The sequence below is a fragment of the Meleagris gallopavo genome, chromosome 6 (genome assembly GCF_905368555.1).
Source record: "Meleagris gallopavo chromosome 6, MGAL_WU_HG_1.1, whole genome shotgun sequence".
NCBI lineage: Eukaryota > Metazoa > Chordata > Aves > Galliformes > Phasianidae > Meleagris > Meleagris gallopavo.
In genome coordinates this window covers 2,291,905-2,318,200 of record NC_139409.1, presented here as the reverse complement: position 1 = coordinate 2,318,200, position 26,296 = coordinate 2,291,905, and the positions used below count along the sequence as shown (strand labels likewise).

Here is a 26,296-nt window from a genome sequence, read left to right as displayed (position 1 = left end):
GGGGGGGAAGGCGCTGAGCCCCGCCTGGCCCCGCGCGGCGGGGAGGATAAAATGGTGGAGGGCAGCGCCCACCCCTCAGCCCTACGGCTCGTGGGGCTGAGGTGAGGCTGCTACTGTGCTGTGTGCTGAGGAGGTGGACAGGGAGGGTATGTGGGGATCCCTGAAAGCGAGGTTGGGTGTGAATAAAGGCTGGATTTGCAGGAGCACCAAGCTGCTCCTGGCTGTTTCACAGCTGCTAAGCCCGGTTCTGTCTGCTCCCACCCAAGCAATGAGGGCAGTTTGGGTGTTATTACTTGGAGCTGAAGCTGTAGGTGCTGCTGTGTAAGGTCGGTGTCCGAAGTGTGGCTTTTGCTGCGTGGAAGCAATGAGATTTGCTGCGTTTTGGCTTCAGGCTTTTCTCAGCCATTTGTCTTTTATAAAGGCTGTGAGCCCGTCTGAAAGGGCTCTTCTGTAACATGCTGTTCTCAAGCGAGCAGAAATAATTCATACTTCTTTTTTTTTATTATTGTTATTATTTGTGTCTGGATTTCCTCTCTTTCCTTCCCCCTTGTCCAGGTCAAACAAGAGCAGAGTTTGCTGTCAGGCTCTGTTTGAAGCTGTTGGGGTTTATCCGTATCCATAAGATGAGTGTCAGCACTGTTTGTGTTGCCATAACACTGGGAATGTTTGCACTGTTTCCTCAATCCCTCCTCAGAGCGTGGCTGGGGATCAAACAGCCTGAAACACTTGAATTCAGTCTGTGTTACTGGCAACATCGGTGCAAACGTGCTCTTTTGGAAGCCTGGCTGTGGCAGTGAGTGCGAAGCTTCCTACGTTGTGTCTGTGTGTGCTGAGAGCCTTAAATTTACCTGCAGCAGATGTGGAGAAGGACAGACCTTCACTCTGTGCCAGTACAGCTCTGTGGAGGGTAACCAAAGGGAGAACACTGATAATGTCAGCAAGGGCTGAGGGTTTTGGAAAGGATGGCTTCGTTTTCTATAGGCTATGATGTCAGGAAGACTGTATGGAAATAACTTAATTAATATTTGGGGCAGGTCATGTGCTGTGGGAAGTTCTTCAGTGTATTTTAGGAGTGTTGTCACTGGGCAGTGCTGCAGTAATGCATCTTGATGATGATGCAGGGGGCTGCAGCACCTCCCCTACAAAGACAGGCTGAGGGAGCTGGCTTGTTCAGCCTGGAGAAGGAAAGACTGTGGAATGACCTCATTGCAGCCTTCCAGTACCTAAAGGGAGCCTACAAACAGGAGGGGAATCAACTCTTTGAAAGGGTTGATAACTGCAGGACAAGAAGAAATGTTTTGAATTTGAAGGAGAGAAGATTGAGGTTGGATATCAGGGGGAAGTTCTGTACTATGAGAGTGGTGAGGTGCTGGAACAGCTGCCCAGAGAGGCTGTGGATGCCTCGTCCATTCCTGCAGGTGTTCAAGGCCAGGTTGGATGGGGCCTTGAGCAGCCTGGGCTGGTATTAAATGTGGAGGTTGGTGGCCCCCCCTTTGGTAGTGGGGGGTCTGAACTTCATGATACTTGAGGTCCCTTCCAACCCAAACCATTCTGTGAAAATGGGATGAAGTCACTGTAACTTAGTGAGAACACCCTGGGGACAGAGGAGATATTTAGAGATTATATATATTACATATATCATCCTTTTAAGATCTCTAGTTTTCAGTTTGCCTGCATGAAGTCATTCAGGAACTCAGAAGAGTTTTCTGATTTCTACTGTAACACTTGTAGCTGTCATGGGAGCTTTCTCATATTCTGTAAGATGGATTTTGGAGCATGGGAAGTGCCTCAGTGTTATTGTTCAGGATGAGCAATGTATGTTTTTAGGTTTAACTCAGCTGAAGGATAAACTGAAGTTTTTAGAAAGATTTGCTAGCAGCTTGCTGGCGCCATGCTTTCCTTTTATTTCAGTCTCAAGACTTTGCAGTAATACTTGGCTGACGATGGATGACACATCCCAGCAACTTATCTGTTTTTGTATTATAGCAATCAACTTACCAAAATAGCTTTTTTTTATTATTATTTATTAAAGATGAAAGAGGCTCTGATAGCCTCTTCTGTTGTCTGTATGGATTTCTTAATTTAAAAGATTAAAACTATTTAGACTTAATTTAAACTATTCCTTTCCTAGGTTAGATGTTAGGAGGAAGTTTTTCAGCCAGAGGGTGGTGAGGCACTGGAACAGGTTGCCCACGGAGGCTGTGGATGCCCCATCCCTGCAGGCATTCAAGGCCAGGCTGGATGTGGCTCTGGGCAGCCTGGGCTGCTGGTTGGCGACTTGCACATAGCAGCAAGTTGGAACTGGATGAGCACTGTGGTCCTTTTCAACCCAGGCCATTCTATGATTCTTTATTCTGTTATAGTACGTGGTGCGAAGGAAGCACCAGCGTTCGTTATCTGTCTGAATTAAGGCATGGAGCTGTAGAAAAATAACTTATTTATTAAGGAAAAATGTGTAAAAGGTGATAATCCATATGCAACAGAGGTCTTTGACTGAAAGTGTGTTGAGGTGTGTTGAGCACTTGATCTTGCAGGAAAGCCTTTGACTGGAGTAGCCTTAACTTTTAACTCTTCTTGCAGGAAGCCGAGGGCTGCATTTGCTCACACTGTGCGTCTTCATAATTACTTGGCTGAGTGAGCCCAATAGGAATCCAAGCAGCAGATGCATCATGAGCAGTGACAAAAGCACTCGTTTGGGTGAGTTACCTTTCCATGTGGAGAAACCAAACCCCCAAGAGGCAATGAGCTTGTGGTAAGAACTCCTCTATTGTTCAATTGGAGCATCGTTACACCTTGCAGCAATTAATATCTCCTTGCTAGGTGGTGCTTCCTGGTTACAACTGGAAGGGTTTGTAAGTATGTGATCACCAGAAAGTGGTTGCTTAGAAGCTCCTTTTTCTCTGAGAAGAAGGTGCACACTTGCTGAAAGAACCAGAGTGCTTTTTCCCATTTGAGAAACAGTTCCCAACTAAAGGAGTTGATCTGCATTTGCCAGCAGTTTCCTGCAAGCCTCTGTAAGAGGGAGGCTGTTCCGAGGCCCCTGGGTCCTGTACTGTGTATCTATTGCCCAGCTGAGGAAACTACAATTCCCATAGTACTTCCACATACTGGTCCTGCAGTGACATCAGACGTTACATGGCACAGACTGGTTGTAAAGCAAGAAGACCAAACATGTAAGCTCGGTGTTTCTTTCACTTCTGCAGCAGGGCCTTTGGCAGTGTGAAATCTTTGCTTGCTAGGGGCGGATTTTAGTTGTTGCAGAGCTATTTGGCAGGGCGTGTACCTGAGGTGATACTCAAGGGCGAGCAATCCGTTGCAGTGCAGCTCTGGGACCTCTCTGTCCGGGAATAGCTCCGTGCAGAAATCTCTCAGCGCCAGCGCTGACACTTTGTCTCTATGGACGGCTTCCACGCCAGCAGCCCGAAAACCGCTGCTGTTTTGCTGCGTTCGTCCCGCCGCTTGGACGGGTGGAGGAGGGACGCAGCCCACAGCCTGGCAGCGCTGTGAGTGGCGCCCCGGGGAGGTGAGCAGCGCGGGGCTGCCGGGCGGTGCCTGCGCTGCTTCCCGCTGCCCCACAGCCGCCCGCCTCGGGGGGAGGGAGAGGGGGAGATCTGAGCTGCTTTGACTCGGCGGGAGCCGCTTCTCACCGCGGGGTGAGGCTCCTGTGCGTGTTCGTTGGTCGGGAGAGGTGGTAGGAGTCCATAAGGAAGCTGGAAAACAACCCAGAGAAGAGATTTTTGCAGTGTAGTGTTTGCTCAGGTTGCTATGATGCTGCACTTTGAAGCTCAGTCGTTTGTCGGTCCGGCAGTGCTCAGCCTCGCAGGAGGTTGTGTGGAATGAGTAGCTGAGAAACCTCCGCACACAAACGCCTCTTAATGTGGACCTGCAGAGCTTTCCAGTGAGGGTGGTGTTGTGAACCTCATAAAGTGGTTGGGAAACTTGAGGGTTCTTGCTGTTGTACTTGAAGACGCTGAAAAACTTGGAAAAACTGAATAACAGGTAATAGTTCCCCCATTAATTTCTGCTGAGAGACAGTTTAAAGCTGTTGAACAGCACTGTGACCTGATGTGCTCAAGCCTGCAAACTTGAAGACATCTATTTACTGCTTGGATTTCACAAGCTGGGGAAGTGACCAAGTGGGAAAAGCAGCTTTCTATCTCAGTCTAATGAAATTGAGATACAGTTGTCTCTAATGATATGAGACGTATGCTAATCCTTGTACTGTTAATTTAACGATTTCTACTCGGCCCCAATTGTTGGTTTATTACCGTAAAAGTCTCTTTAGCTAAATGCTGAAATTGTCTGTGACTTAATTATGTTTGTTTAAAAATAACTCTAAAAACACTTCATTTAGGAGGTTAAATTATAGTTGATAATCCAACACATCTGGACAAGTATTTCCTAACTTTAATTGAAGTTTTGTATTCCTAAATGAAAAGACTTACTGAGAGTATATTAGTACCAATAGTATATATGAAGGGACACCATCTACATCTTTTGCTCTTATTTTTAATATATTTTGGCCACTTTAGGGTTCGTTGTAGTGATTAGAAGTTGAGGTAAAAAGTCAGTTGTTTGCATGAAGGTCCCTTGTGTGTCTCTGCTTAAGTGTGTGTTTGCTTGCCGCATATTGTGGTGTCATGGGCTGCTTGGTGATAAGAGTAACAAGTTGCCTTCATAACACCTTCCCTCAGCTGTCCCAGGTGTGAACTTTTTGATGATGGCAGCTCACAGCTGAGTTGGGTTTTCTGTTTTTACAATTGGCAGCTTGATATCAGTGCTTTGTGAAGAGCAGTTTTTCTTTAATTGGGGATGAGTGTGTTAAGTTTTCTATAAACCAACCCGTCCTCAGGCACCTCTGAGTAAGGCTGGGAGGCCTATGTTGTTGTATGCAGATGTACTTAGGAGCTGTGGGACTGCACTGTTTGAAGGACTTGTATGGTGTTGGATCACAGTCCTGGTTTGCAGATCTTTAATGTTGTAGGATTGTTCTGCATGCTGTCCTTTGGAAGAAGAACCTCACAAAGGTACTGGTGTGCTGTTCCAAGGATAATGCCTTCATAAAGCTGGAACTGAGGAGCAAACTGGAGATCTGTTCTACAACAGACTTGGGCTTGTGGCTTTGTAAAGCAGATAATCCTAAATATAACAAGTCCAAAACAGATGTGCCAAAAAGAGAAGCGAGGGCCTTCAGGCTTTGCAGGAGGTGTTCCCGTGTAACCTCACCTCTGGAACCTGTGTCAGTAGGGTGGGCTGTACATACACTGATAGTGCTCACTGTTGGCAAGGTTCATCTGGAGTTTCTAGTGTTAACTTTTTCAAATTAATACTTTTTTTTTTTTCTTTTTATAAAATGGGAGGATTAGCAGATGTTACACTGGTGTGAAGGGTTGTGGGATTGCATGACTGTTGGATATTGTGGGTTACATTGTCAAGAAGTGCGTCACTCTTCTGGTGAGCTTTGGACATCTATTAAATGGGATGGGGTGAGAACAAGAAGTGGGTCACCAGTTTTCCCTGCTAACAGGACAACTTCTTGCCATCAGGTATTGGGTTGTTGTTGCTCATCTTTTTGCTCGTGGCTCTTGGACAATGTCAGAAGAAAAAAAAAAAAAAAAAAAAAAACAATAAAAATAACCCCCCACAACTTAAAGCTGTATAAAAATTCAGAACGTGTTAAAGTGCTCCATGAAAAAGCTTGTCAGTTGAACAAAACACAAACTGGCAGTGCTTTTTTAACTAAAGCATTGCTTCTAACAAAGCTCTAACGTAGCACCCTCAGGTTGTGAACCCTAACGTGACTCCTGCACTGCTTTGAATGCTGTCTTTGGCTCGAAGTAGCGACTGATTGAGATGCAAATGGACTCTTTGGGTTTTCAGCTATCAACCGGCTATCAATCCCAGTTAAAAGGTCAGTCAAGATTAACAGTTTAGACACACTGACTGAACAAACCATCGCAGGTGGTGCGAAGATATTACCAGGCATCTCTTGGGAAAGGAAACTGTGTAAAAAGTTAGTGCCTGGGAGCAGTTGTATTCACCTGAATCGCTTCAGTGCTGAGCTTTCTGGCTTAGCTCAGCTTAAATACCGGGTGCACAATCTTCCTTCTGCAGGGCTTTCTGCAGAGCCAGGAGTTGTGTTACTGCAACTCTTCCCTTGCTGTGGGGCTGCTGTATTGTACCAGCTGGTGTGAGAGCAGCAAGCTCTGTGTACCTGCACGCCTCCTGCAGAACTGTTCTGCCGGACTTTGCTGTCAGTCTGAGCACACTTCTCTGCTGCATGGTGATGGAAATACTGTAAGAATCCCAAGGAAACTGACAGTCAGGAGTGGATGAAACTAATTCATCGTGCTTTTAGTGCCTGTTTCCAACAGGGCCTTGGGAAAGAGAAGAGTGAAAACTTCTCTGTGTGCTGAATGAAATGTTGTAGCAGGTTTGTGGATGAACAACAGGTTGGGTAAACCCTTAGTTCTCCCATCCAGCCACAGTTGGATGTGGGCATCGTCTGACATAATCTGATTACTTTAGAAGTGTGTGTGAAGTTTTAAGAATTGACCATGATATGACAGTCACACATCCTAGCTTCATTTGTCTTGGCCTTTAGAACAGCTCCCTCCCCATTCATTTCTTCCACCAATTAAAGTTTTGTGTCAGCTAGGAAGAAACCCAACATTTTTGTATTGTGCAGACTGGCTGGCTGTGGGCATTGTTTTACTGTACCCTGCAACACAAGTGGCTCAAGTTGGAGAAATGGCACACATGCAAATTGCAGGAACTGAATGAGCTGCTTTTCACTAACAGCAGCAAAGGAGATTATTCTCTAGTGTTTGTAACTGAGTTTCCTGCCTAACAAATATGGCATTGACAGGCCTGGTAATTGTTTCTTTTTTCTTTCTGATTGTTTTTAAATAGGTTAAGTCTGCCCTTAAGAATCTGAATTTCTGCTTGGGTGGCAATGCTGCTTACATTACAGAAGAAATCTTGCATGTTGGTAAGGAGGACATGGTCAAACCAACTGCCACACATGGTCATTACAAGTCACAGGTGGGTCCAAAAAGTGAGTTTGCTTAAGGAAACAAACGCTTTTTATGTTATGTTGCTTTTTATAACTAATATTGAATATGAAACAAACAAAAGAATCCACCACCAAAAAAAAAAAGAGAGAGAGAGAATGCTACATTACAGCTGGAGCAGATCTCACTATTACTTTGTGTCAGTGCAGGAGATGAAGCCAGATGATGGGGCAGTCAGCACTTGCTCATTCAGGGTGACTTTGGGAGCCTCTTGTTGTTTGTGAGACTTCCCACTGAGTGTGAAGAACAACTGCTGGAAATCACTTTGGATAAAAACTCTTTGGCTATGTGAAATGAATCAATTTAGGTGGTAGTGCTGAAAACAGAGAAACAAAAAAGAAATGCCCCAGAAACCAATGAGTTCTTAATGGTAGTTGGGCTGTGGAGCCCCTAAAAGCAGGAAATGCTTGTCTAGCTAATAAATCAGAAAATACATTCAGTGTAAAAGTAATTATAGTGTGCAGTGCTGTCACTTACTGGCATTACAAATAAGTTTGCTGTTTATAAAAAGCATCTGTAACCAATTCTCTGTAACAGCATGTTCCTCCAGTTTTAGGATAAGTGGCTGTAAAAGGACTTTTTCCTGATTTAGGCCAAATGTTTTGAATATTCAAGTTTATTTACTCCTGAGCTTCTCAGAAGTTAAGAGTCCTCTGCGTGCGTTTGAAGACATTGTGTGACTTCATAACAGCGATAGATATCTTGTTAAAAAGCATAGGGGAAAAAAGTTTGCTCAGTTAGGCTTGGAGGGAGAGAGCTTAGTGTGTGCATATTTCTGTTTTGCAGAAGTGAACTGAAGCTGTGTCTTGTTTTATGCTTTGAAAGAAGAAAAATCTGCTGATATGTCCTATCTAGGTTTTAGATATGGTCTTATTTAGTGGGAGCAGTGGTTTCTCATGACTTGCAGGGTGGAAAGAATGAAGTAGGAATCCAAGTGAAGACCATTAAGAGTTGCTATTTGGTTTTGTTAGAGACAAGCATCTTGTTTACTGATTTTATTTTGTTTAAGATTGAAATTCTGAATGAAGCACATCTGTGGCTCTGCAGGCAGCCCTTCCTTTGCAGAGCCTGGTAAAGAAGGTATCACTCTGAAATTCAGCAAAGGACTCTGAAAACAAAGCAAACCATAGGAGACAGCACACTGCTTTACACCTTTTTTACTGCAGCTTGCTACTGGCTGGTATGTAAAGCACAGAGCAGAGTTTCCCAGTTGTTTAGGAACTCTGTTGAACAAGATAGAAAGAGAAGCTCCAGTGTTTTGGAAGTGCTAAGAGATGAGGCAGTATCTAGGGTACATGAAGTACCTCTTCTGCTGAGCTTTAATCACATCATGCTGCACAGCTCATAGTAGCAGTGACTATCAGCCCTGAAAATAATAGACAAATCCATTCGTTACAGATCCTATTTTTAATCTATGCAAAAGTATTTTGTATTTTGGCCAAGGAACATGATTTATTTGTGTGTTGATTCCCCAGGGACTAAAAAAGACCAGAGCCCAGCGTACTTGCTGATGCCACTAAATTATTACTAGAATTTTAGTCTTGGTGAGCTCCTGCTTTCTGAAATGACCCCCATCAGCCCTTTGTAGAGGATAGTTTGGATACCACACTTCCCATCTGCAAACACAAGAGCTGCTCTGTCACCTGAGCAGTGTCGTGCTGTGGGACAGGAAAAGGATCTCATCTCTGCTTACTGACACACATTAGTAGCATATTCTGTAACATCACACAGAAATATGTCCAGACTCTATAGGGTAAAATAGGAGGGGAGAGAGAAATTAACTTGTTATTTTCTCTTTTAAGTAAATGAGGCATGAGAGAGTGCAATGATCAGCAGTGAGGTTTTGTTCTTCTAGGTTACAGAGACATAAATGACTTTCAAAGAAGCCTGACAGTGACTCTAGAGAGACTTAACACACACAGCTATGTTCAGGCAGTGTAAATTTCCCTTAAGCTTTTTTTTTTTCCTATTCACTTGTTAAGAGCTTTGGAGATGTTTCTCCAACAGCAAATGCTGTCTCACACGGTTGGCAATTCTGGCCATGTGAATATGGCTCCAAGTGAAAATGCAGTTTTTATCTTAGAAGCAGAAAAATGAGAGTTAGTACAACAGTTTAAATGTTTGCAAACAAGGCACACTTGTCACTGCAGCATTGCTTCTTCCTTTCATTTTCTGTTTTTTAACACTCCAGGATTTGAAGTACACGATTGAGATCTGTGTGCAGTTTCCAAAAGGGATTTAGCAAATGATTATTTTGATCCAGGACTAGTTTGACCATGCCAATGAGAGAGTTCTCTTCTTTCTTTCTTAAGCTAGGAAAAAAAAAAGTCTAGCACACTGTGCCTTCTCCAGCCATGTTTATAATGGAGGATTGTGAAGTTTATTTTATCCTCAGTCTTAAAAGAAGTCTTGCTCTCTATCCTCAGCTGCCAGGTAACCAGAGTCCAGTATGGCTTCTGAACATTACCATTTTTGGTGGAGCTGTTTTCTTACAGTCCTGAATTCTCCCTGCTGCCAGTTGTACACACAGGACATGTGCTGGCAGCAGCTCTAATTCTTTTCCATTAATTTTCTAGTGTTGCACTCTTCTGTGTCATCTGTACCGAGACCTGGATAGACAGACAAAGCTGCTTGATGGAAGGGGCTGTTAGAGCAGTGATGTGCACACCGTCCTTTTTTTTTTTTTGTCTTTTTTGACTCATGTTTTTGTTGAAAATCCTTGACTAACACATCCAGATGAAGCTGGGGATGCTTAGACAACATCCAGGTGGTCTCATGGCCACAGAAGTGATCTTAGTGTATAAATACATGGAATTTCCAGTCATTTAATCTGAGAGTTTCTTCCTTTTTTTTTTTTTTTTTTTTTTTTCCTTCTCCAGGCACTGCTCTCCATACATCAATGGGCCGTTAAGGTAGCCCATTTTGGGGAGTGAAGGGGAAAGGGGAACTTCTCTTAACCACATTTTTCTTTGTAAAGTTTACAAAAGTCTTCCCCTGCTTACGTGGGGTTCTTTGCAGGAATATCCTGTGTTGTCAGAGATCTAGCAGGGGTTATTTCTCTGCTCTGTTTGCTCAGAAGGGATGCCTGTGTGCATTTCCAGTCATAGGCTAGAAGACTCATCTTGTGAACTCGGCGTGTGAACATCTGCAGTGTGAAATCTGTAGAGAATTCCTGTTACTGTATAGTATGTTATTTATTATTTACTTTTTTTTTTTTTTTGGAGTGTCAAATTAGTGTTTTAAGGCAGGGAAACAAGTTTTAAGGAAGGGAGCGAGTTTCAGACTGTATTCTGGTGATTCCCATGTTACATTTTCCTGAAAAATTACTTAGCTTGAGCTATAAAAGGGAGGTTTTACTTAGTTAACTTTACTGCTCATTGACCTAAACATCTAACATTTATTTTCACCTTTTCAACATAGGTAAACAGCAAGAAACAAAGAATGGACACTCAATTAATTTCCCCATTATTAGGAGCAATTCCCAACCCCTCACCTCCGTTAGAATCTTCCTGTCTGCACAGTGATTGCTCAGCACATGGGGAAGTTGTTGGCACCAAAACTCCTTTCCAAGACTGCACCAAAAAACGGTAGGTTTACACACTGGTTGTGTGTGTGTGTGTGTGTGTGGGGGGGGGGGGGGGGGAACTTAAGTTTTGTAAGAATAATTTTGAGGGAATTAAATAGGAAACAGTTATATGTAAATGAAAAGCTGTTAAAGACAAAGCCTTCCTTGCCTCCCTCCCTTCTCGCTGTGCTTCACCTCCCGATGGCCCTGCTGATGGAGCAGTGTGTCATGGGATGTGAGCAGCAGTGTTAGCTGCAGGTCAGGTGGAAGCAGCACCCCTCTGCTGCTGACAGCATCAATACGTGCAGTGCTGCTCTTGAACATCTGCCAGCCTGCTTAATGTGCCCTTGAAGTAATGCATTCGAGTGTGAGTTTATATAAAAAAAATAAATAAATAAAAATCACAGTTGGATGCTGGCTGAATGCGAAGTTGTTTTTGACTTGCACCATGTGTTAACGTGAATGATGTATTAAGAACAAGTGAGTGACCTTAAATGTCAGCTAAAATTAGGTAGTTCTTGTTTCCTTGGCATAGGAGATCAATGTTCTTACATCCTTTTGTGTGATAAAGGCTTTGTTTCCCCCTTAATTAAAACAGGTAAATTTGAAGTGCTTACTAAGAAGGGGAGGATTGTTGAGTACCCATGAAATTTAACACTTTCCCATCTTCAACTTTTCTTGGATTCTCAATCCTAACTATTTTACCTTTTCAACCCTCCGTGGGACTTTTATGAAGTCCTCTACAGTAACCTCTGAAATATTAATTATTTAGCATTCTCCAGAAATATAAATACATCACTTTGAGCCTCATCAAGGGGTAAAGATGATCATGAATTACATGAGCATTGTGAGAAGCAGGGAATGATTGCTTCACAGTACAGAAACTACAGTAATCTCCAAAATGATTTTCTCCTTCAGATATATTCTTTATGGCTGTATTGTGTATAGCAGTTAAAATTATAATGTTGAAATTATTGCAACTTTAGAAATGCATAAAAAGTAATTTAAGCTTCCCACTACCTTTTTTTTTTTTTTTTTTTTTCCCCTGATACCACATGATGGCAATATAATACTGTCTTGTTTGTAGGATTGGTTGGCTGGTGCAGATTAGCATGGTAGCTTTCCATTCTTGCTACCCAAGCTGCTGCTGTTAACATTTCTAGTGTCAGATATCTACTATTTAGTACCAGCAAATATCTCAACTTGGTAGGCACCACAAGGATCATAGAGTCCAACCCCTGGCTCTACACCAGACCACCCCAAATCAAATCCTATATCTGAGAGCACTGCCCAAATCTCCTTGATCTCTGGCAGCTTGGGGCTGTACCCACCACCCTCTGGGGCATCACATTTCCTTCACCCCTACCTGACCCACCCTGACACAGCTCCACGCAGTTCCTTTGTCCCTGCAGATGTCACTGGAGAGCAGAGCTCAGTGCTGCCACTTTGCTCCTTATGAGCAACTGTAGGGCTATGAGATCTCCCCTCGGTTTCCTCTTCTCTGGGCTGAACAAACCCAAGTCCCTCAGCTGCTCCTCACACTCCTTATCCTCCAGACCCTTCACCATCTTCATAGCCCTCCTTTGGGTGCCCTCTAGCAGCTTCATATCCTTCTTGCATTATGGTGCCCCACTGCCTCATCCCGGGTGCAGAATCCAGCACTGGGTCTTGTTAAACTTCCTGTAGTTGGTGACTGCTTAGCCCTCTAATGTGTCGAGATCTCTCTGAAGGTCTCTCTACTGCTTTCAGACATAGGGTTTGATTTTTGGGTAGTCCTCTGTGGAACCAGGATTTGGACTCCATGATCCTTGTGGGTCTTTTCCAATTTCAGATGTTCTGTCATTCTATATCCAAGGGAGTCAATAATTCCCCACTTGTTCTTGTTTTTTTTTTTTATTACTTACCAATAGGAAAGAGGAAGTTTGATGTTGGGAAAAGGGGAACTTCAGAGGTTCATGAGGTGCTGTAAGATAATAGTTAAAGAAGATGCACGTGTTACAAAAGTTAAAATGTGGAGAGGTCTTAAAATCTAGTGAGACATCAGTGGCTAATCTTCATTGTGGAAGAGATTAGCAAAGTGACAGTTTTAATTGTCTCACAGCCCTGGTCTTTGTTAAACTGCAATATTAGCATGAATAATTCTGTAGCAAAACAAGCAGTGTAATTGTTTGGATAAACTGACACCAGGGGAGGGCTGAGAAAGCTTCAGGGAGGCAGAAATGAATGAGCTGAACAAGAACAGGCAGAGTGAAATCTGTTGAAGCAACATATAGCATCTTAATTAGCGTGTTAAGTTTTAATTAGTTTCTGATGTGAAGTTAAATGTCACTGCAGGCAGCTCTGTGAAGGTCTCATTTTGCACCTGAAGTAACAGATAGAAGTTGTGGGTTATCTAAGGGAAGTGATAGTTGAACACCTTTGATATTATCAGTAATAATTAAAGCTGTGACCAATCCTTTTCTAAAAGCAGATTACAAAGGGGCTCAACTGATTCTTAATAAAGAAAAAAGGTTAAATTTAAAAGGTATTAAGATTAAAGTAACAGCTCTTCAGTATCAAAGTAGAATAAATTCAAAACCACAAGATTTTGAGAAGATCATGTTGACACTACAAAGGAGGCAGTCAGGATGTGAAGAAATGTTGCGCTCTGTTATATAGCAGCATTGATTGGAAGGAGGAAAATCTTTTTGGTGCTTCTGTCTCCTCACATATCAGCAAGAGAAACGTTCTGGGAAGCAAGAAGTTAGAAATGCTAAGGGGAAATTTTCTACTAGTTTTAGGCTGTAGAAGTCACAAATGCAGGAAGAAATTTGTATGTGTGTGTGTTGAGAATACATTGAATTCACTTAAGAGACACTGCTGATATGAGTGAAAGGTTAAATTAATGCTTTACCTTTAGTATGTTTTATTTAGAAGGGAAAAAAAGATTTACTTACGTTGTTTTTATTTTTCAGGGCACAGATAAATCTTTCTTATTCTGGCAATGGCCCTGATATGTTCGGCCTGGTGTCGAGCATCCTAGAGGAGCCAAACAAGGCAGAACCAGCTACAGATTGGTCAGTTTATTCTAAAAATCCTTACGTTGTTTATCACTTCTACATCCTTTTGTCACCCATGTGTATGTTTAAAATGATTGCACAGAATTTAGAGATAAAGGACTTTCTTATAAAGAAATGTGAAAACTTATTTTTAACTAGAAGTAGCCTGTTAGAAATGCAGCAATTTCAGTCTTCCATTGGGTCACAGCACTGGGAGGGGGGAGGGGAAGAAATGTTTAAAAATCAGTAGAGAGTTGTCTATAAATCATCACACGCAGAATAGTTGAGATCTACAGTTCTGAATGTGTATACCATAAACATCAGAGAACAGCAGTGGCAGTCAGATTCCATTTAGCGTTTATTTAACTGCAGTAGAGATTTCCTCCCCTTAAATTTTGTAGAGAGCTGGGTACCCTGAGCCAAGAATGTAAGGGGAAATGTGTCAAGGGGAGAAGATAACCCTGAGATGTGAACTGTTGCAATGTTTAAAAGTGCACTGTTGCTGGAGGTTTGTTAATTCTGTTACAGGAATTCACTTTCAAGATTGTTTCCACCATTGTGGGCTTCTGATGTAGGAAACAACGGTGAATTCTCAGGGCTTTCATCTGAGCACTCTGTAGGCAGCGAGGATTTGATGTGCACACAGAACTGCTACCGAGAGCAGCTGCTCCAGTCGCACGATGTGGAGCTGCTGCACAGAGGTTTAGAAGATCTTTATCTGATCCAGTCTTGGCTTTCTCCATCTGACCCCTGCAGTCAGCCTGACAATGCTCTGAAAAACGGTTACCTTGCAAATTCCTCTTTGGAAAACAATAATTCCATTTTCCAAGAAAGCTGTGCGTTTCAAAGTGCGGATTATAATCAGCGTTGGAGCAGATATGAGCAGCTGAGCTTAAATGAAGACTTTGAAAAAAATGGTTCCAGTTTTAGCACCTCTTCTCAAAACAGAATGAAAGATAGCTCTATCATTCAGAAAGGGTGTTGGAGAACTGAAAGAGCAAGAGGCAACGTGATGAAAAATGGTGTGTATGAACAAATTAAACAGTCTCCTGATCTTTCTAATCGGTCTATTGGTGACTCTTGGGATGAAGTCCTCCAGAACAGTCACTTCTTTTCTAAAAGTTGTGAAAACTTTACAGCTGCTCAGAAATCCCAGTCATCTGTTCATCCATCGCTGTATTTTTTCAGTCAACCAACGAAGGAAAGTTTTTCTAGAGTGACAAACAGAAAACCACAGGAAACCCATGTGCAAAATGGTCATCAGAGCTTTACTTTAGGGGATGTTTTTAATAATAATAATGAATGTGAGAACCATGTTAGTACTGAAGAATACACTCATAAAATTTCTGAGTTTGATTTGTCAGTAAAAAATGGGAATTACTTGTTGTACCATGGACATACATGGGTGGATGGGAAATCTGCAAGTCCAACAGCTGCATCAGATGTTGTGTTTGGAAAGCAGGTGGTAACAAGCACGCAGTCATCACCCGGACCTTCAACCACATCTGGGGGCTCCTCCCCACATCATTCTATGGCATATCCCTCTTACTACTCACAGACCTCACCAGTCCTCCCACTGGGAAAAGATGGAAGTTTACAAACATCAAATAGTATTTCTAACAATTTGGGAGTTTCTAATTTTATCTCAGACATTCAGAAGCAAATGAGCCCCTTTGGACACTCGCAGCATGATTCTTTGACTAGTAAAGAGGGGCAGCAATGTAAATTCCCTGTTAATTTTTCATCCAGCTGGTTAACACAGCAGAATGTTCTAAGTGAAGACTCTGAAATGTGCCACAGGTTTCAAAAAAAGCAAACCCAGGAAAATGGTAATAAACATGATAGAAGAAGCAGAAGGAACTGGATTCCTCAGTTTGGATATGCAACCCCAAACTGCCAGCAGTACAGCATGCTCCAAAAGAGCCACGAACAGAATGGCAGTATCATGTCAGATTTTACCAATCCTTCTTTTCTTCCTTCCTTCCCATTCATGTCTGATTTGAAGCAAACTCCCAGCTTTTTCCCATTTAATCACCATCTGTTTTCATTAGCAAAGAACCTCAGTTTTCCTCCTTCGCCTTTTCCATTCTCAGAACTTGTTGATCTTCTCCATTATGATGATTTTAACCACTTGAATCCCTTCATCAGTGATCTCTTTTGTGGGGAAATAACTGCCCCATACTTTGCCTTTCCAATGCCATTTAACAAGTGCAGACCTCCCAGGAGCCGCAGCGGACCTTCTAATGAGCTTCACACCCAACTGGAGGAATGTTATGAGCAGTGGAGGGCTTTGGAGAAAGAGAGGAAAAAGGTAAAGCATTGGTGATAATAACTTTTTGTCCAAGCTATTGATTACATTAAACACCTTGCAGGGAATGCACACCCTGGCATTCCTCCTCTTTTGAGGAGGAGACACTTCAGTTAGTTTTAAATACTTAAAACACCATCCCCCAAAAAAACACCATCCCCCAAAAATCTGCTTTGAATATAATGTTTGTATTATTTGGCATGACTGCTTTTAAACCGTACGTGCCTTCCAGCTTTGATTTCTAAGTCTGTTCCCACTCAGGGCTGCTAACAACATTTTCCTCTATGAACCTGCAATATTTGCTACCATAGAATCATAGAATGGCCTGGGTTGCAAAGGAGCACAATGCTCATACAGTTCCAACCCCCTGCTGTGTGCAGGTCACCAACCAGCAGCCCAGGCTGCTCAGAGCCACATCCAGCCTGGCCTTGAATGCCTGCAGGGATGGGGCATCCACAGCCTCCTTGGGCAACCTGTTCCAGTGCCTCACCACCCTCTGACTGAAAAACTTCCTCCTAACATCCAACCTAAACCTCCCCTGTCTCAGTTTAAAACCATTCCCCCTTGTCCTATCACCACCCACCCTCACAAACAGCTGTTCCCCTCCTGTTTATACGCTCCCTTCAAGTACTGGAAGGCCACAATGAGGTCTCCTTGGAGCTTTCTCTTCAAGCTAAACAAACTCAGCTCCTTCAACCTTTCCTCATAGGAAACGCTTGGAAATGCTCCTGTTTTGTGTTGTGACAAATACAGCCTGTTGGTGCAGGTCTGGGACTTCAGTTGGGTCATTTGGGATGACTGAATTTGTCTTCATCTCATCAAGAACATTTGTGTTTGCCTGTAATTGACTTTTCTCTTAGAGGTTTCCTTTGGCTATGTGCTTCATTTTTGTGGTTAAGCACTAAACATGCAGAAGGCTTCATTAGTCAGTGTAAGCTGTTCTCAGTCCTGCAAGTCAGCCTCCATAGCACGGTTCACATTCCTGCAGCCAAAACACTTTCTCCCCACAGAGGATGACTGCATCCTGGTTGCCTGATAGGAACGTGCCAGATCTGCATTCGTTGCTGTTTGTGGGTATTGTTTGGGAGAACACTGGTTGGCAGGGATTAAAACTTTGTGAGGAGCTGTTCTAACAGTCTGATCTGCCCAAGGACAGGGCTGAAGCCTCTGTGTCAGTGCTGTTTAGCTCATTAGTGTGTGTGTGTAGCTCACCTTTACACAGGAGGAGATTTTAAGTTTCTCAGCCTGTATGCATTTCTCAAGAGGACAAACAGAATCTTTCTCCAGAGAAACTTGCATTTAATTCCAGCTTGTCTGATCAGCTGGCTGCTTCAGTTCCCAGAGAGCTGTATTGAACTTCAGTGGCAGTGAGCTTGTTTCCTTCTCTAAAAATCTCACTCTTCTAGGGATCTGTTATTTAGGAACAACTGATTTTGTACTAGGTGAGGGCTGGGATATTAAGGATGTCAGTAAAGCAGAAAGACAGCACATGTTGAAATGTAACTGTGGACTTAGCCTTAGCTTGAACAGCAGCATGATATCTAATCTCAATCCATTGTACACTGAAGAAGGACGAAGACAGAATCCACTGCTTGCTCTGCCACCTTCTATTCCAGGTTTAAGAAGTTTCTATGCAAAAAATAGTCACAGTGGTGCTTTGTCACTGTTTGTGTTACACCACGTTTTGGCTGTTTTCCTTTCTCACTGGGAAGCTTAGCAGTTATGAGCTGATACCAGACTATGTTAAATGTGGCTTATTCCTGATGTCCTTCAGTTGACCTGTGGTGGTGTGATCACCTGTTTCATTTAATCAATAATCCAAACACGTAACATTTGAGAGATGCAGTGAGAGACATGGATTTAAATGCTTGGGATATGTTGCAAGAAATTCTTTGCCTCAAACTGTGTCCCAGGTTAGTTAAAATGAAGTTGTGCAGATTTGAGTGCTGCCTAAAAGCATTTCCTCTAAAGTAGAGCTGAATTAAGGAAGTATTCCTATCCTACAGCAGCTGGTTGTATACCTCGAGAGATACTTGGGAGCATTTTACTGTAAACACAGAAGTAAAGGTAGAAAACTCTTCCGTTCTATTTGAAAATTCTTAAGCAAATGGAAACATGGATTTTCATAGTAATTTTAAACTACAATGTTGTTTCCATTTCCCCTTCAGACTGAGGCTGACCTTGCAAGGAACTTTCCAGGAAGGCGTGTTTCTAGCTCCAATAACACTCCTGTGTCTCAGCTCCCTGCCCACCCATCACGAGTGGATCGTTTGATTGTAGACCAGCTCCGAGAACAGGCCAGGGTGAGTTTTCCAGAAGGGAGTCAAAGCACCAGGTGAAATACTTTACTTCCTCTTTGTTTTCTTTTGTTTTGGTCTAATAGAGTTGCAAATACATGGTGATTTTTGGTGTTTCCAATGTGTCTGCTAGGTGCTCACCTTAATAGGGAAAATGGAAATGCTTTGTGGTGCCCCTGTGCACAGTAATGTATCTGCTGCCTTGAAACATCACATGGAAGCCATCCATGTAACGCAGGCACGGCGTAAGGATGAGGTTGTTAATGCTGTTAATCCACAGAGACAAGGAGCGCTGCGTTACAACAGTGAGAAAGGTAAGTGCTTCCCATTCCAGCAGCTCCAAAAGCTTTTATGAGGATTTAGTTGTGGAAAATATGTAGTTTGAAATGCATGGTGGCAATAATTTATTGCATCTTCTGCAAAGAAGTTGCAAGACTTACCTGCCACTTGTGTAAAATTAAGCTTAAGAGATTTTTTTTTTTTGCTTTTGCTACTTGGAACACTTTGAAGCCTTCTCTTCCTTATTAAAATATAACTATAAAAACTGTTTGGTGATATTATATAAAAATAGATAGCCCTATAAATCAAAATGTGCTTGTTTTTAAACAAGTTTAATTTTATATCCATGCTATTTGACTAGTCTTTCTTTTCAGCTTATAAAGTAATGAATGCTGTGCTTCTTCATAGTGTCTACGTTATCTAAATCACAAAACTACCAGAAATTACACTTTCTAATTCCAAATTGCTGTTGAAGTAAGGCCAGATTAATTTGCAGCTGGAGTGTGTACTTCTCCAGAGGCTTGTGTGCTGTTCTGCAGTTTCACTGTCACCAAGCAAAACTGCTTCTTAATTAGACAACTTGCTTCACAAATTTGTCATAAATCTGCTTTCTGTTGGTGACTTTGAAAGCATGCTAATTGCTAGGAAGTTAACAAACTATAGCTTGTTTTCTATTATAAATAGCTGTAGGAAAGCACTTGTTAGAAAGAAAGCCATGTGATATAAAGCTGTGGAAACCAGCATGTTTTACACCTTGTTTTCCATTAGTTGGGCAAAGCTGGCTCTTCCTGAAAGTAACGTGTTAACTGGAAGAAATGTGCTTAGTTCATAGCAGCACGGTCTGCCATAGATTTTTGTCTATTACCAGTGTTTCTGTACCAACACAAGCAGAGCAACTGCATTCCTTTCCAAGAGTTGAGGATGAGTGGAAGCTGCTATTCAATATGATGATTGCACAGCTGATATCTTCTGGTATTTGGGTTTCGGAGGGGAAGATGATATTTTTTTTGAAAGAAGACACTTCTCTCAGAAAAAAACTTTCTGAGAGGGATGTACCTCAGCCTCACTGCCATTCTTTGTTGGATCCTTTCTCAGCACTGTTCTGCAGTGTCTGATTTCCTGTCGCTACACAGGGATGGCAGTGTATAGCTCTTTGGCATCCAGCAGTGTTTGAGACAGCCCTGCTTGTAGGAAGGGAAACTGACCAGTAAAGTGTCAAATGCTTGACACCCACTTGTCAAAGCAAAACACCTTCTTAATGATGTCATATCCTTAAATGTAGTAGTCCTATAAGCAAATCTATAAGCTGATGGCACAGCCAGAGCTCAGCTGCGAGTCAGTGCCACCAGCAGGTAGACAGCAGGCACCAGGGATTGCATGGAGCTCATCTGACTGCACTGTGGTAGGTAGACTTACTGATCGTGCTGTGTAATATCATTGTATCATTGTATTTCTCCTATGATGACATCAATTAAATAAGCTTAATTATTCTCTTGCAGGGATGATGGGTAGTTAGTCCAGTAAATTTTGGACACAGTTCTGGTTGCTATTAATGTGAGATGTTACAGCTATCGGTTGCAAGAGAAGAATAGCTGTTGGAGTTCAACAGTTACAGTAACGGCACAAAATTAGCTGTTTCCTGATCAAACATTGTGCACTAATGATGTTAAGTGAATTCAGATAGCTTTTCTATGTATTATTATGAATCAGGCTCATGTATGAGCTTTACCCAGAAGGTATTTTTCTGTTGCAGATGTTCTGGCTCTGGCAGCTGCCATTAGAGATCTTGCTGCTTCCACACGCAGGGCTCGCACTGCATTATGGTGTGCATTACAGATGGCTTTGCCAAAACCCTCCCCAAGCAGCCTGGTAAAGCATGAAACTGAAGGGACAACACAAGAGCTTTGTACTCTAAACACAAGCACACAAGGATCCGACAGCATGGAGAACGACAACACAAGAAGCAGAGAAGAAAAGCCTGAGGAACCCATGAGGATTCTGGAATGACAGCTAATAGTAATAATAATAATAATAATAAAGGGAGGCAGGAGGCCGAGGACTGGGGGAGAAGGGTGAAGTGGCCTTGTTATACTGACAGTGTTTTCCATTGGTTATCAGAAAGCAAGAAGGTTGCAACAGTTGATCAGAGCTACAGTTCTGTTACTGTGATTCTGCATCCCTTACTAGTGTTAATGCAGTGGTAATATTGCTGGTATTACAATGTCTGCTACGTTAGAATGTTAAGAGGAACTAAACAGTAGCTGAGCGTTTCCTTGTCTGCTTATCCAAAGCTACATATCAGCTGTGATTCAAGCCATGACCTGAGAAATCAGTGTGGTAGAACTTCCTTCTCCTTTCTGTGTTAATGGTATAGTCTAGCATACTGAAAAGAGGGGGGGAAAAAGTCATTTGAAAGGTATTTCATTCAGGTGTTGATTTGTTTGGCACTGAAAAGAACTACGTAATGGTGCAAAAGTGATCAGTATGTGGGTAGCATCCTATCGTGGAGCAATCCATGCTCCTGTGTTGTTTTTCAGTTGAGGAATTTGGGTTATTGCTATGTTTGAGAATAATCAGCTTGTAATGGTGGTTCTATGAGAAGCTTCAGCATTTGTGCTGCCAGGTTCTAGCTAAACCAAGGTAGATTGAGCTTTCCTACGTCTTATACCAAGTATCAGCACGTTTTACATCTTAAATACAAGGATTTTGGAGACTTGCAGTGAGTACTGCATTGAGATGCATGTTAACAGGAGACTGAAAAAAAATTGTGGCTCAGGATTGGAAAAGAGATTTATTGATTTCTCACTGGGTTATAAACCAGTAATTACACAGCATAGTGTGCACTTCACTGAAAAATGCTCTGTGTTATTAGTGTGTGTTTCATGGTACTACAGATCTTTGGAAACATTCCATATTTATTTTAATGTGTTTATTGAATGTTTATTTAAAATTCTATTTTAGTAATATAAAGTTGAATCTTTTGCCAAACCTTCCAAATAATCGTATTTAACAATTTACTCAGGAAATATGTCTATTCTTATATAAATATACACGTATACATAGGGGTTTTGGGGGGGGGGGGGAGGGATGTTAGCAAGATACTTACACAAAGTTAGCTATATCCTAGGTTACCAAAGCTATTTAATGGTTTGTGTCCTGCGTGGAAGATTTCACATATTGCATTGCTGTTACCTGGTGTCCATTCTGTGGCTTAGACAATCAGAAATGCTGTGTGTTGGTGTGAATCTTCAGGATGAGAATAAGAGCAGAATGAGTAATTCCGGTTTTCTTCTTATGGCATGTAAATATTTTAGTGCTTTAACAGCTGTCTGAATGCAACACCATCACTTACATGTGACTGCTAACCAGCTGTGGCTCTCAGCTATTGCTGTAGCAATGAATGGCTTTGGAGAGCAGTTCTTACTTGAAAAGTGAATTAAGCATAAGGGAAGTTATTGAGAGGTATAAATAGAGATGTATCTGTGCTCCACAGTGTTCAACATGAAGTTTTATGGGTAAATCCAGAATTGTTTTTGTTTCCATACGTATGCGCTTGCAGAATGTTCAAAAGCAAAAAAACATGGGGCACTGGAGAGTGTTGCTTTGAGTGTGAGGGTTTTCTTTGTGCAGGTGCAGCATTTTGCACAAATTAAGATGGTGAAATTGGCTTTTGAGAAACTGATTACCTGTATTACACAGCTGGAAAAGTGGAGTCTGCAGTATTTCAGCCCGTGGCTAATTTTTAATTGTGATTGCTGTACTGACAGGAAGGCAGAGCTGGGAAAAACAACTGTGGTCCTGCAGGAGTGCACTGTAGCATTGTGTGTAGAGAGCATGGTCCATCTTATTGTACTGCTGACCATTAGCCATTACTCTCAAGGGACGTGTTCTTAACTGACTCCTAATGTTGTTAATGTGCCTTCAACAGTTTTGTTTCTGAGCACAGTAAGTAACAGTATGCTCACCTCTGTTTTGCACTGCTGCTTAATTACCTGTTTACAAAGAGTTGCAGCGTGGCTGCAGCTGACTACAGCTAACAGCTGGGGTGGGCTGGTAGTGCTGTGCACCATTGCTGCAGGGAGTCACAGTGCACGGGATGTGTATTTGCTTTAGTTGCTGATCATCCCCACATTTGCTGACTTCAATGAGAGCAAAGCTTTGGGCTGTTAGCTCACACTTATCCTGGAGAGGTATCTTCATTTCACAGTCTGTACTGGTTTCTTATTTATACTGTTTTCTTCTCATTTGTGAAGCAATAGGGTGAAATTACTTTGCTTTGTTTCCCTAAATAACTTTACTGGGATTTAATTTATTTCTTTTCCTGGGCTATTTTTTGAGGTTTACATTTTTTGAATGAATTGTAGCAGTGATACAGATCTGCTCCCACATAAGGGAGCAAGATGCTTTGAAGTCCCCTGTCAAGTCCCAGTTATTGCTAAGTTAGGTGTTTTTTCGTTCAGTGTCGATCTGTCATGTTTTAAAATCCCAAATTGAGAGTCCAACACAAGATAAAACGTAAGGATCAGTTACTTCTGGGCACTGCAGTAGCCATTGGGTTCTTGTGGTTTGGTTCTGCTGTTTCTCAGAAGAAGGCCCTGCGTCAGAGCTGGGATGTCACTTCTGGCAGCAGGTTTGGCATCCCTGCTTTTCTTCAGATTCCACAGATAGCTCTGGAAATTAAATGAATCTGGTGGGATTTATATCAACTTGCACTAAGAAGTTTGCATTACTTTGTCTCTACTTTCCCTGTAGCAACGTGCAGGGAAGCAGTCTGGGCTCATGCTCTTTGGACTCGTGCTCTTTGTCTCACTGGGCTGTTTTCAGAAATGTTTGTCAGACTGAATTGTTCCTGAGCTCCTCTTGTTGCTTTTTCTTCCCAGACTGAATGTTTTCCTTTGCTGCTGGTATTCACTGCTGCCATAAACCACCTCTCTACCTGGGTGTGCATCTTTTGGAGCTGATTTGCCTTACAGCACAGAAGCTGTTGCTGTAAGCTTCATGTAGGATGTTGGATTTTGTTGTTGCCACGTTTGAACTGCTATAGAGGTTATGCAACCAACAAACCTTAAGCCTGTATGAATTTCTTTAAAGCTTATTTTCTTACCTGTTCCAAGAGCTGACTTTGTTTTATTCTATTCAGGAGTGATGATGTCAAATGCTGCACATTGGAGCAACCCTAAACAGTGGTGTCTTGAGGATTTTGCTCCTAGCATCACTACTGCTCTGACGTATTTGGTTCTACTTTATGGCCCCACTATTTTATGTTATCTCTGTAGTGTCATTAAGGTGGAGAAAACTTCTTCAGGATTATTTAACTCTTAAAAACTGTACACAATATTGGACAAGAATAATGAATATTGCACATTGGTGAATGTATGAGAGCAGTTGACCTTGGAATGCATATATTTAATTAATGTTATTTTTAAATAAGTGCACTAGGCTACTGAAGAGCTGGGTGTTGTGGCCCTGCTTCCACTAAGCCAGCAGCTTGGAAAACTGGCTATCAAGAAACTACAGCAAAGTGTGTGCCTGAGCTTGATTTTGTTTCTCTCTATGCTGACAAACGTGGAATTAATAGGATTGTTTTCCTCCCTCTTAAAGCTGAGGAATGGACCCATAGCAGGAGCTTTGGCTGAATTAAATGTGTGGGTTTCTGAGGATTTTGCACCTTGTTTCTCTCCCACTTGCTTGGACAGAAATGAGCTGTAGCCATCAGAAGGCCTGGATTTATTTCTGGAGCAGTTCATTGCCACCAGCACTCCTTGTTGTTTAAGGAATGCATTATGAAATTAGGCATCCCTTTTGTTATAAATCACTTTCTAATTAAAAAAATATATATATATATATCAGTTTCCCAATCAATTTCAGTTGCATAAAATGGGAGATCATTATTTTTCTTCATTAGCAATACTGTAATCAGAGGTGCAAAAAATGTGTGTTGTCTGTGCTTTTAGAGACCAGAAATACCTGGGGTTGGAGCTACTTGAAAAAATGTGGACAAGTGGAGCTATAAATCCTCTCTCCTTGTTTTCCTTTCTAATACTCATTTGGCAATTATTCACACTTGGTCTCTCAGAAGAGGGTTAGAAAGGATGAACAATCAACTTGCAGTCCTTGCCAGCTGGAAATTACTGTACATTTTTTAGTTATATGAAATACAACCACTTTAAAACTCATTTATGCACAGTAATAACTTACTGAGCATAGTTTTTTCACAAAATTAGGCTGTTTCCCATTATAAATGGGAAAGGTTTCCTTTTGTTTTATATGACATATGCAAAGATGAACAGTGTCTGTATTTTAATATACTATTTGGTGTCTGGAGCATCTTTTACATGTTTGTTGTTCAAACTCATGTATTTTATAGCAAGTTTGACACTGCTGGTGTCGCACTGCAGGAGGACTCAGAGCTGATCCATTCAATAGCAATATGTGAAAGTGCAATTTTACTATAATTGCTTGTGATACAACAGCCAAAGTTGATGAGAAGGTTTGTGTTACGTGTGTGAGAGTCTCAGAAAGGAGAGAAAGCTGTACTTAATAATGGCCAGTGTAATTTATTAGGGTATTATGAATGTGATTGATTCCTTTTAAATAACCAGCTGTGTTGTATGCCTCCTTAATAAATAGTTATGGCTTGTTGTTTCATTTCCTTCAATCTGCACTATTTATCAGCTGCTGTTCTTCAAGAGAGTTTAACTTGTTTTGTCATTCTGCCTTGAAAAGATGTTGTGTGTTCTGCTTCAACACAGTTTAAAAAAAAAACAAACAATTAAAATCTTCACTTTTTATGACATTGATTTTATTATTTTGACACGTCCTGTGGGTGAAGGAGGAGCAGTTTGGGTTTGTTTGTATTGTGCTTGGAAGATCCTTTGAGCTGGATGCAGTGTTGTACAAGGCTGCTTGTTGATGAGCTATAAGTGGCAACAGAACTCCTTTATGCTGCATGTCCTGAAAGATGGTGAAAGAAGGCAGTGCTTTGCAGATCACTGATGTGCAGAGCTGTACTTCCCCCCCTTCTCAGCAAGATGGTTTTGGCTGATCTCAGGTATGTAGAAACTCCAAAATCTGGGTTTGCACAATGGCAGGGTGTCTGTGTGCACACTGGGTGGTCTTAATAAGCATCAAAAACCAAAGTGTGTCATTGATAAACTACAAACACTTAGCACACTGAGTCAGACACCCTTCTGCATACAATAGCTAAGCAGTTTTTAAGGGTTGAGGGTGATTTATCTCAGTAACACAAAGATGTTATACTGCAAGTCTGGCCAGTTGCTTTGGCTGACAGAGCCCATGGTTCCTCCACTAATTACAGATGGGTTATAAGCTGCCCCTTGTTAAGTATGTTGTTGATGGGATTAATCCTATCTCACACAGTGAATTTGTTACTGGTAGCAGTCCAGGCATTGCACGGCTCATAGGAGGATGAATTGGTTTGTCTTGAGGAGTCTGGCATGAGATTTCCAAGGGGCATGCTATGTTACTGCTCAGAACCCAGGGCAGCAATGTCAGGTGTGAAGAGAACTGGATTTTTGAAGCACTGTTCTTGAGCATGCCCTTAGGTAAACGTGCCTCCACTGATGGCTCTCTTTGTGTTTACTCAAATACAGCCTGGTTGCTTTGATACTTGTTCCAAAACACCTGCAATGGAATAATTGCAACTGTTTTAGTATAACTATGCTGGCAACTTGCCTGCAAAGAAGATACTTGTGAAAACAGTCAAACATTTTCCT

At 41.9% G+C, this 26,296-nt stretch overlaps 1 protein-coding gene across 9 annotated transcripts; it reads left to right on the top strand.

Moving 5' to 3' along the window:
• Positions 1-25,354, top strand: LOC104911318 (uncharacterized). Of its 9 annotated transcripts, none has more exons than XM_085226873.1 (9): positions 1-101; positions 2,581-2,697; positions 6,913-7,057; positions 10,494-10,660; positions 13,593-13,694; positions 14,205-15,987; positions 18,153-18,287; positions 18,415-18,595; positions 20,314-25,354. In XM_085226873.1, exons 3-9 carry the CDS (start codon positions 6,956-6,958, stop codon positions 20,565-20,567), a joined length of 2,724 nt encoding a protein of 907 aa, XP_085082999.1. In that variant the 5' UTR covers positions 1-101; positions 2,581-2,697; positions 6,913-6,955; the 3' UTR covers positions 20,568-25,354. The 9 variants fall into 9 exon arrangements, with proteins under 9 accessions (XP_085082999.1, XP_085083000.1, XP_085083001.1 ...); XM_085226874.1 differs by lacking the exon at positions 1-101 and adding an exon at positions 120-146; XM_085226875.1 differs by lacking the exon at positions 1-101 and adding an exon at positions 658-793 and having other exon boundaries at positions 6,913-7,044.
• Positions 25,355-26,296: the final 942 nt, after the last annotated feature.